Source organism: Glycine max, chromosome 11, assembly GCF_000004515.6.
Source record: "Glycine max cultivar Williams 82 chromosome 11, Glycine_max_v4.0, whole genome shotgun sequence".
In the NCBI taxonomy this organism is placed as follows: domain Eukaryota; kingdom Viridiplantae; phylum Streptophyta; class Magnoliopsida; order Fabales; family Fabaceae; genus Glycine; species Glycine max.
The window spans coordinates 8297256-8308427 of NC_038247.2; the positions used below are offsets into that span (position 1 = coordinate 8297256).

Sequence of the window (11172 nt, forward strand, 5' to 3'; positions counted from 1 at the left end):
AAAAGAAAGGAGAAAAAAGTTTTTTTTTATTATTATTATTTTTTTTTTTTTTTTTTTATTGATTTGGAAAGACAAAGTCTTTTGCCTACATACCCGAATGGGATCAAAATCATGTAGTTCGGGGTAGAAAGTCGAGTGGTTGGTTTTGATTGATTTTAAAGTTCGAAAAAGAAGAGTTTAGGCAAGGTAAGAGGCCGAAAAGGCATAGAAGAAATAAAAGAAGTGAGTTCGATTGATTTTAAATTGAAAAAAAAGTTTTGATTGATTAAAGATTGATTAAAGATTTGATTAAGAAAGAAAGAATAAAGATTGACCCCTTTTTTGAAATTTTGATTATGGAAAGTTTTTGGGTTTTGACTTTTTTCTTTTTTGTTCTTTTTTTTTTTTTTTTGATCTTTAGTTATGCAAAGATAAGTCTAAACGCGCCGGATCCCTTAAAATGACGTTGGATCAAGTGAGGATCCTTTTCCTCGGATACGGTTCAAATCACATGATCGTCCTTGGCGGAAGACATAAAAATAAATGTGAGTGTCGGTGCAGATTCTCATTTTTTATTTTTATTTACATTGGACCTAGATACATTCTAATTGGCAATAATAAATAAAAATTGCAAATGCATTAAAATAAATATGCTAGAAGAAATAATAAAATGCATGAAATACAAAACAATAAATACATATGGTGCATAAAATAAATAAAGAAAATAAAATGCAAGACATAAAAATAAATATAATGCTGGAAATAAATAAAAAATGAAAATAAAAATGCAAGACATAAAATAAACATGATACTTAAAAATAAATAAAAAAATGCAAGACATAAAGTAAATATGATGCATAAAATAAAAATAAACAAAATAAAATAAAAAAATGCAAGACATAAAATAAGTATGATGCTGAAAATAAAATAAAACGAAAATAAAAATGCAATACAGAAAATAAATATGATGCTAAAAAGAATGCGAGACATAAAAATAAAAATGCAAGGCAAAAATAAATAGGGTACATAAAATAAAGAAAATAAAAGTGCAAGACAAAAATAAATATGTAGCTGGAAAATAAAATGCAAGACAAACAATTAAACATGATGCTGGAAAATAAATAAAGAAAATAAAAATGCAAGGCATAAAATTAAATATGATGCGTAAAAATAAAAATGCAAGACATAAAATAAATATGGTGCGTAAAAAAAAGAAAAAAAAGGGGGTGCAGTAAGGAAAAGGGGGGTGAGAGTAGGAATCGGAAAAGAAGAAAAAGAGAAAAAGAAACTGGGCCAGAGAGGAGTCCAACGGGCCAGAGGGGAGAACCGGACCGGTTTGGTTCAAGGGAAAAAAAACCAAACCGGTCCAGCCTCTATATAAGGGCTAGGGGCCGGTTTTTTTTCATTTTTCAAAAGCTTTTTCTCTCTCTTCTCTTTTTCTCTCTTCTCTTTTCCTCTCTTCTCTCTCCTCCTTTCCGAAGTTCCCTGCGGCCATGAACATTCCCCGGCGCGGCGGCCGCTGGCGGCGCCACCGTGCCGGAGTAGCTCAAGCCCCCCCCTCTTTTTTTTTTTAACCTCTCGAACCCTCTTCACTCACTCGTTATGAATCTGAGGTTCGTTTTCAAAAAATGCGACACGGCAAGCCTAGATCTAAACTTAAAGCGGGTAGAATCCTACCCTTTTCTTTCGTGTTTGGTTGGGTTGAAACGGCTTTGGGCTGGTGACTGGTGAGTTAGGGCCGTGTAGCGTATGGTTCTGGATTCGTATTATTTTGGTTTATGCCGGTTCGGTTTTTGTGGTCTGTGTGATGATAGGGGTACGAATCGTGTGATTTGTGGTTTGAATACGAATCTGTGGTGTTGAATGTGTTTCGGATTTTGATTCTGTTGGTTTTTTTGGTGGTTGATTTGTACGGTGGTGGGTGGTGGCCTGAGGGAGGCTGCGTTGGTGGTTTGTGGTGGCTTGGTGGTGTTGGGTGTTTGACGCAGGGCTTGTGGTTGGTGGTGTTGGGTGGCGGGTCTGATGTAGGCTTGGCCGATGGTGGTGGTTCACGGAGGAGGAGGGTGTTGCTGAGTGGTGGCTAGTGGTGGCTTGGCTGTTCCGGCATTCTGACTGTTCGTATTCACCTCTCTGACATGCACAGTAATTAATGCCGCATTTAAAGGACAGGATTAGGGTGAAAAAACGAGGCGCCCCTCTGGGCCTGGACAAAAAAAAAAACCGAAAAGAAAAAAGAAAAAAAAAGGAAAAAAAGGAAAGGAAAAAAAACAAAATATAAAACAGCAAAATAAAATAAAATAAAGTAAAATAAAAAATAAAAAAAATAGAAAACGAAAAGAAGATACTAATAAAAATATTAATAAAAAACGGAAATAATAAAAACACTTAATAAAAGGAAAAAAAAGAAGAAAATAATAACTAAGAATAATAATAATAATAATAAAAAAGATAAATAAATAAATAAAAGAGGGGTCGTCTTCAAAACAAAAATGAGGTATTTTAAAATACCTCCCTGCCGAAATTTCATCTGAAATGATGGAAATTTCCGGCTTAAAAGACGAGAAAAAAGAAATAAAAACGGGTCAAAAATGGGGTATGACAATAGACTAAAATGTAATTTTTGTCTCTTTATTTTTTTAAATTTGTGCTTTTAATCCCTTCATTTTTTAATTGAAATATTTTATCCTTCACTTTAAAAAAATCATGATTTTAGTCTCTCATTTTTTAATTAAGACATTTTATTTTCCACTTTTAAAAAATTAACAATTTCAGTCTTATGACCAATTTTAAATGTTGATTCATGTACTTTGTAAATATTAATGGAAAATTATTTATTTATTATGCACATGATAAATATTTTTTTAAAATTATTTTATTGCTAACAAGTTTAATTTAATAAAAAATAATAAAATACACAATTAACAAATCTGAAATTGATCAAGCGAATTAAAATCACAGGTTTTTTAAAAGTGAAACACAAAATATTTTAATTAAAAAATAAGAAATTAAAATTACAGATTTTTTAAAAATAAGAATCAAAATGTCTCAATTAAAGAATAGACAAGACTAAAATCACATATTTTAAAAAATAGGGTAGCGAAAATTGCATCTTAACCAAGTAAATAGTAGGCTGGCATTAGAAAAACTTAATGATTGATAATGAAAATTGAATTAACATGTATCCTAATATTAACGTTGAGAAAACGAGGAGTCATTTGGTTTGAAGGAGAACATGTATCCTAATACTTTGGCATGAGGAAAGTGTGAGCCGTGAGCTTGCTCCCCAATTCAATCCCGGAGCTGTTCGTCGTCGGCTATGGGAGTGGGGAGAGACAGAGGATGCTCTGTTAATTAGTGGTATCGTATCGTCATATTAATTACCTGTTTAGTTTTGAATCTCATCTAACAAACCATTTCATTTCATTTCTGACTGTGTTTGTGTTTGGTTTTCATGCTTCAATTTTTCTCAACGACGAGCTTCTTTTTTAATTTGTTAATTCGTTTTCCTAATGCTTATAATGTATTTGGTCACTGTCTGTCTCGTTCATGCTGCTTTATAACTAACTTCATAGATGAAAAAACACTTGAATGAATAATACTAGTGTGGAGGTCTAAGATATACTAATAGTTAATTAACCGTGTGACATAATTAATTTATTGTTGGTTAATGCTTTGTTAATGTTTCATGATTTATTCTCATACTTTCTTAGTTACTGTAATTAAAATAATAACTTAGACCTATTTGTCATGATTAAAACAACGGTTTAAACTTTTCTATTTTACTCGGACATATGAAGTATAAACAATATACATAGACATAAGACATGTAAATGTAAATATAAAAATAGTAATTTCTTCCATCTCAACATAAAAAGAAGAAAAAAAGTCACCAATATTTCAAAACTTGTATCACGTGGATTTGAATGTCAAAAAAATAACAAAGGCATTTGGATTTTTTTTCCCTTTCGAGAAGCACATGATTACTGCCATATTACAAGAAAGAAAAAAAGGTGGTTACATAACGAGTGAAATCCGTATCAATCAAATGAATTCCTGATAGTGCAGCGAGCAGTCAAATAATTTTGGAAATCAAAATAGCTCCAAGAAGGCATTACAATATTTCGTCCAAATGAAAGAACTACAATATGGAATTACTTTTGCCTCCTTAGCTCATGCGTTTCATTAATTGATATAAAACTATCCAGATAACTACTGAAGTGATCTAAAATATGCTATTGATCTTTATAATTCAACCACGAAAGGCCCAAAATCTTGCTAGTATTTAGTGCTTTGTCAGATGCCAACACAAATGCCTACCGTACAAATGTATCAGGAGGAGCTTCTTCTGGAATCTGCCAAACAGACAGCACAGAAATAAAATGAAAACAAACAAATGTTAGCTTATATCACGTAAAGCACACTTGCCAACATGTCCCCAAACCTCGCATTGTTAAATATAGTCAGCAAAAAGTAAATCTAAATCTGTCAAATTATAGTGCTCCAAGACAAAGATATTTGTGTAATTTTAACACAAGCAAGAGCCAAGGGATCCTAATTGCAGATTTTATCCAATATATGGTTGATTGCATATCTGTCCTAGGGAGGATTTTGTTCTGGTATTGGAAATTATTAAAACAAATGTTTTTGAGAAAAGCCTGAATAGACGATTTTTAACAGATAGAGCATTGCAGAAGGCTATTACCTCTCCCGGATTCCATTTCTCTTTTAACCAAATACTTGGATCTACTGACACTTTCTCCACTTGGGACATATTTCTGCAGGAATAGACGACCATAAAATTCAAACAAAAGTATTTGTAACTCATGCAAAGCTGAATCGAAATTTCTTCAAATCCTATATAAAGATAACATCAGAAAATTGCATTAACAAAGGTTAAGTTTCGAAGCGGGTTCAATTACCAGTATAAACTGGGGCATTGTTAAATAAAACTAAAGTAAACAGAAGATCAAACTGCTACAAGCACCACTACTGACATTGAAATCTTTCTAATCTATGAACTGAAACATATGACTTAACAAAATAGATTTTATCAATGAATTATGCAACCAACTTCATCCAAATTAAAACAATTACAAAGAGGCAAGTTAGTCCATTACTTTCGAGAAAAATTAGAATGATTCTTGAGCTCTAATTAATTGCCCAGTGAGTTGGAAGTGACCTCCTGAGCCAATTGAGTGCTTGCTGCATTCATCATTTCTTCCCTTTTGTTTCTTACTCCTTCGTGAACCCAAAAACTTATTTTGAGAATTATCAAGTGTAAAGGTATAAAACCCAAAATACTTTAAAGACTTCTGGTCCATCTCTTCATAAAAATTGTTATAAAAGTAGAACGATACTGCCAGATGAAATCTTGAATATTTTTACTTAATTCACAAAAATTTATCATAATCATTTCAAAATTTACAATTAGGTTACATTGTGGGACTCTTGTCTCAAAAATTTACTGTTCTGCCACTTTATTAAATCAAATGGAATAAGAACAGTTAAATGGACATGAATAAAATTGAAATTTTCAAGCTCGGGATTTTCTTTAAACTGAAGATGCAACAAGCTGAAAAGTTTTCAGTGAAAACATTAATGATTGACTGGCTAGGTTATAATCAATCTATGTCATACTTATATAATTCATATGGTCTGAAACATTGTACCTTGCAATGATAGAAAGCTTAACTATTTTTCAATGAGTGACATGAGAAATTGATTAAATTGTGACAACTGCCTTTTTGAAATTTAAACTAATGTGACAATGAACTTACGACAACTGGACATCTGGTGTTGTTTGAAACATTGTAGTGGGATCAGAGTTATTGAAGGCAGTCAATGTTTGCTGAGTTGAACCTGGAAACATGTTCAAATCCACTGGTGTAGAATATGGGCCGCTTTGAACACCAAAGACAGCACTGCTGTTTAGATTTGCTGCGTTGTTGGATGCCAAAGAGTTTCCTAGTATTTATTACAACATTGACAGTCAGGCATATGAGCAGGAAAAACAGAAGATATATGTAGTCATAATGCTATCCAAATTACACCGACTATATACCTCCACTTCCAAAGAAACCAGGCTTCGTCAGAGTGTTTGTTAGTGGTGCAGATGGCCTAACAAGAGAGTTCCAAACAGATTAGACCAAAAGCAGGCATAAAAAATAAATTATTAGCAGAGTATAGACAAGGAAAGTACAAGGTGAAGGACAATCATTGCATGGGAAGCAATGATTGCAGACCTACATCTTATCCATTCTAGAACACACCATACTTTGAATCACCCAATTCCAAAAGAAACAAGGCTCCAAGGCACCACCAATGTAACCACTGAGCCACTATAGGAATGTTTTCAGACACCAAATTCTCAAGACCCAGTTCATTCTACAGCACTTAAACTGATATCCAACTAGTCTGTATTATAGCATCTACAAAACTGTAATCTTAAATGGCAATAATAAAAGCTTTTGTGCATTTCTCCATTCTCTTGACAGTTACACCATAATCCTAAACAAAAAACAAACAGTGGATAGGAATTCTAGAAAAAGGGGTGTTAGTAGAGGTCTAATGCAATGCACAAACCATCAGGCATTCAGGCCTCGTCAATACCTTAAAGGGTACAAACCATACTCCACTGCAGCTCACAGAACTCTGTTGGTTAAATTTTTTGGATTTTCCTTGAGTCATTTTCCAACCCCAAGCAACTGAAAATGGAGAAAATGTTTTCAAGCAGAGCAGGTCATTATTTACCTTTCAAAACCCATGTTCAATGGAGTACTCAGTTGGCTAAAGCTTGAGACTGACAAAGGACCATTACTTTGAGATGTTGAAAACGGATTTGCATTGGCATTGGCTACAATAGATTGGGGTGTTGGACTGCCAAGAGAAGAACTTATTGGTATTTGGTAAGGTTCAGAAAGTAGTTTCTGAAACTCAACCAACTTGGAATTTAGTATATTTCTCTCTTTCTCAACCTGCACCATCATATTTTATGGTTAAACACATAATACATGGTTGAGCACAACTGTAACCTAGAAGTTGCAAATGTAAATACAAAGACATAGTAAAGGAGGCTCTTCTTTAATAGAAAATATCAAAATGAAATTTCATTAAGAAAAATGAAGTAATTACAATTAGGTAGAGAACAGGGTCACTTCCAAAAAGGGGAAGGGGGGGAATCGAAGAAACAAAGGGGCTAAAAAAAATGTAGGCATGTTAAATCAGGTTTCTTACTATTGATTGCAAGTTCATCCCACGCTTAGCATCCTCATAAGCTGATGCCCGCAATTCTTCATAGCTAATATCACCAACAATGTCACAAGGAGCACTGCATAAAAGAAAGTCAAAATAGGTGTGAAAGGAAAAATAGTCAACAATTTTTTGCAACAGTCCAATTGTATGGGTTTTGAGGAAAATGGACTTGTTTTATATGATCTATTATCTGCATGATGTGCTAAAGTAGTACCTTCCTTATGATTAAACAATATATTATTTACAATAACAAGTTTGATTAATGTTTTCAAAGCATCATATCTAAAGAGAAATATACCCTTTGCAATGACTGTAGCATGTAAGTATCCAAAGAGGTTTCTCTTGCTCAAAATCTACTGCAATCTGGCGCTTACAGTTCTCAGGATCTGTGCATCTTTAATTACATCAACCAAGTTAAATATAGAATATTAATTAAACTTACACAAAACACAATAGTTAAATAAGGCACAATCCACAAACATTTATAGGAAACATGGATGCAAAATCACCATCATTAGACCCTTTTTTTATAGAAAAAGGGTCTATAGAAAGGAAAAATACAAGAGATGATAAGGTATTCTCCAAAAGAAACCACAAAGCCAAACGAAAAGTCGAAAACAAAATAATGACACTAAAATTTTCTTTTGCTAGTTTATTTAATTGAAAGGCAGTGTAACACATGACAGATATTCATTTAACAAGTTCTATAAAGACAAATATGTAGAGGAGCATACACTTCAGATAAAAAGGAAAGCCAGTACATATGCAACAAAACTGAAAGATATCAAATTTCGTATCTTCAAAATTGATCAAAGGCAAAGCCCTCCAGCTATCCAATTTGTTTGGGCCTTTCTTGGCACCATTAGTCAGTGTTTATGCACTTTGTAGAAATTTAGACCTGTGTTTTTTATGTTTCTTGTTCTGAAGTACAAGGGTGTATGTCAAACATGTGGAAATCATGATATATTGACATCTCTGTTCTACATGTTGACTTGATATACTTCCTCTAATCTCAAATATAAGAGAGAAAAACTAACTTACACTTATTAAGAAAGTTTGCTCAAATCATTTAATAGTACCAATTTTCATTTAAAACATAGACCATTTTCCTAAACTACCCTTCATTGGAACTTGATATCAAGAATATAAAAGAGACATTGAAAACAAAAACTCAATTAAATGAAGTGTATTTTAGGAACAGTCTCCTTAAATAAGGTAAAGTTAGTTGAGTTTTGCTTATATTTGAGACTGGAGGGAATAACATTAAGAAGAATGTCCATGATTCATGTCAGATGGAGAACAGATTGATAAATACTTACATATGATCTGTTTGTTTGGAGTTGTTTTCAGATTTCACACCGTTCTGCTGGGGTTTGGATGACTGTCGATTCCATTTGTTTTCAAAAGGCTGATTCAAAAGCAAATCATCAATACTAAGAGTCGATAATCAGATTATTTTTCGAAAAGTGAATATGAAGCAGATATAGCAATGAAACCACCCCAAAAAATAGACCATAACTAATGGCATACTCCCTCCATTCCTAATTATAAGACCCTTTCAACTAATTCATGTCTTTTAAGAAAAATAGTTAATTTAGTTAATCACATTAAATATGTCAATTATTTGTACTATCATTCCAAAATTATCCTTTTCTTATCTTAAAATCAACATAATTGTTTATCATTAATGTTTGGAGTGAGAATAATTAAGTAAAGTTATGTAGGGGAAAAAAATAATTAATACATCTACAAATTAAAAAAGAATCTTATAAGAAACGACAAACAAATTTCTGAAAAAGGTCTTAAGGGAGGGAGTATTCATTTATTATAATGCCTAACAATTAAAACGATATAATAAAAATAAATCACCTTCACATCATGCATACGCATAGGAAAAGAGTGAGAACGAACCTTGTATTGGTTGGGTTTATGCTCAGAATGAGGCCCACCATTTAACTGGGAGCTGTTCTGCTTGCCAAAACCAAAAGGATTACCCTTCTGCTGCTGCTGTTGTTGTGAGCCAGAGCCAAATCCAAAGGGATTTGTATTTTGCTGTTGATAAGAACTGCTCTGACCTCCAAACCCATTAACATTAGGTTTTCGCTGTTGCTGAACATGTAAATATCTACACCTTTCTCCATATTGACAGCTAAAAAGGTGAACCACGGACACATTTTCAAAACTTGTGATTAATAATTCAATTCAAGATTAAAGATCAAATAGATTATAATTTACTATATGATAGCACGACCTGCAAGGCCGAACCACAACATATATAATAATATGTAAATGCAAAGATTTCTATAGTTGAGAAAACCCAACGTCCTAGATTTGGCACAGAAACAGTGAGGAATCAAAAGAAAATAGTTGCGCATGGGAACAACGAAACAATTGTTAATCAATCATTTGAAATTGAAACGAAGAAGAAGAGAATAACCTGCCTCGCTGGAAGTTCCTACAAATATCTCTCATTGTGTTATGTTATGATCATCAAATCAAAAGCTTTGAATTGAATTCTCAACAAAACAATAGAAACCCTCGCTTTGTCTTTGCAAAAAATCACTTCTCTAGTTCTCTTCTCTTCTAAGTTCTAACCACCCCACTGATCATGGAAATTCAATTTTCCATTCACTTCTCATTCCACTCACTCTATCGTTGAATAAATAAAAATTCTTGGTTTTTCTTTGGTCCATGATAACAATCTTTTTTCTACTTTAAAACACCACTTCTTTTGGACTGAAAATGTAGGCTTTTCTTTAGGCCCAAAATTAAAGCTTTAAGGCCTTTCTTTTAACAAAAAAAAACCCCATTTGCATCATCCAATTTTTATTTTTATTTTTACTTTCACTTTTTTATTCTAATTTGTTTGGATAGAAAATTTTGAGAGAAAAACACACAATTTTTAAGTGAATTTAAATTTAAAATACTAGAATGTATTTGCTTCACGGAATCTTTTTATATTCTTAAGAATATTTATTCACGTGTTTATTACAAGATTATCAAAAAATATTTTTAACTAAATTTTACTGCATGTTTATACATTTTTTATTCTCACTCTAAGGGGTGAAAAATTTATTTTCTATGAAAATGTGGAAAGTTATTTTCTAACTTTCCTATAACTTTCATTTTATTTTTATTGTTTTAAAATTTAAATTGTATTCTAAAAAAGTTAACCAAACTTATTTATAATATTTTCATAGATGTGATTCTTGACAATACAATCTCATAACTTGAAACAAGGTTAAAATATGTAAAAAAAAAAAATTACTTTCTCTCAATCAAAACTCAAGAATTAGTTTAATGAGAAGGCGAGTTTAACTAAGATGTTCACTCTAACTAGGACATCTAAGTTTTATACTAACAATTATGAATGTCTTTTAAATGTATTCTCAATTACATCTTTGTTCTTATCATGAATAAAATATAATAAATTTATTTCTCTTATAAAAACTTGAAGCAAATGTCCCCTTATAAATCAAAATGGCTTGCATTTATATTAATATTCACTAAATTAGTTAATATGTATCAAATATTTGAAAAAATTAGAAATTATTCTACTTACATTTTTTCTATCCAATTAATAATCTTTATCCTAATCATTAACAATAATAAAGTGATTGAACACAAATAATTAATATGTTAAAATTAATATTAAATTGTTTGAGCATTATTCCAAATTCTTAGAAAAAATAATTTTTTATTAGATATTATTTACCGGTCCATCAAACTCTAAATTAATTAGATTCTCTTTCTCCTAATGAACAGGAGCCAAAAAAACAAAAAAAAAAATCTTAATCATCAAGAATTCTGCAATAAGAAGCACAACCTAATTTATATTGTTTAAATTTGAATTCTGGTATGATTGAAAAACTAAAAGCTATAAAACAAATATCAAATTATTATAAAACTGAAAATTATTTGTAGTTCTTAAAAATTAAAAAC

General features: G+C 31.7%; 1 protein-coding gene across 1 annotated transcript; it reads right to left on the reverse strand.

Annotated features, from left to right (window-relative positions):
• Window positions 1-4051: 4051 nt before the first annotated feature.
• On the reverse strand, window positions 4052-9921 carry LOC100782777 (zinc finger CCCH domain-containing protein 16). The gene is made up of 10 exons (XM_006590795.4): window positions 9668-9921; window positions 9142-9379; window positions 8550-8638; window positions 7529-7624; window positions 7213-7306; window positions 6730-6953; window positions 6041-6096; window positions 5757-5943; window positions 4682-4754; window positions 4052-4331 (listed from the first exon to the last, which is right to left on the reverse strand). Exons 1-10 carry the CDS (start codon window positions 9700-9702, stop codon window positions 4293-4295), a joined length of 1131 nt encoding a protein of 376 aa, XP_006590858.1. The 5' UTR covers window positions 9703-9921; the 3' UTR covers window positions 4052-4292.
• Between the last annotated feature and the right edge of the window lie 1251 nt (window positions 9922-11172).

Bases quoted from the DNA above. Each gene is read 5' to 3' on its own strand.
- LOC100782777 (XM_006590795.4), bottom strand. From the start codon at position 9,702: ATGAGAGATATTTGTAGGAACTTCCAGCGAGGCAG. The intron at 7,307-7,528 runs GTATATTTCTCT...TCTTTTATGCAG, and splicing joins TGCTACAGTCATTGCAAAGG to TGCTCCTTGTGACATTGTTG. The intron at 4,332-4,681 runs GTAATAGCCTTC...TCTGTTTGGCAG, and splicing joins AGAAATGGAATCCGGGAGAG to ATTCCAGAAGAAGCTCCTCC.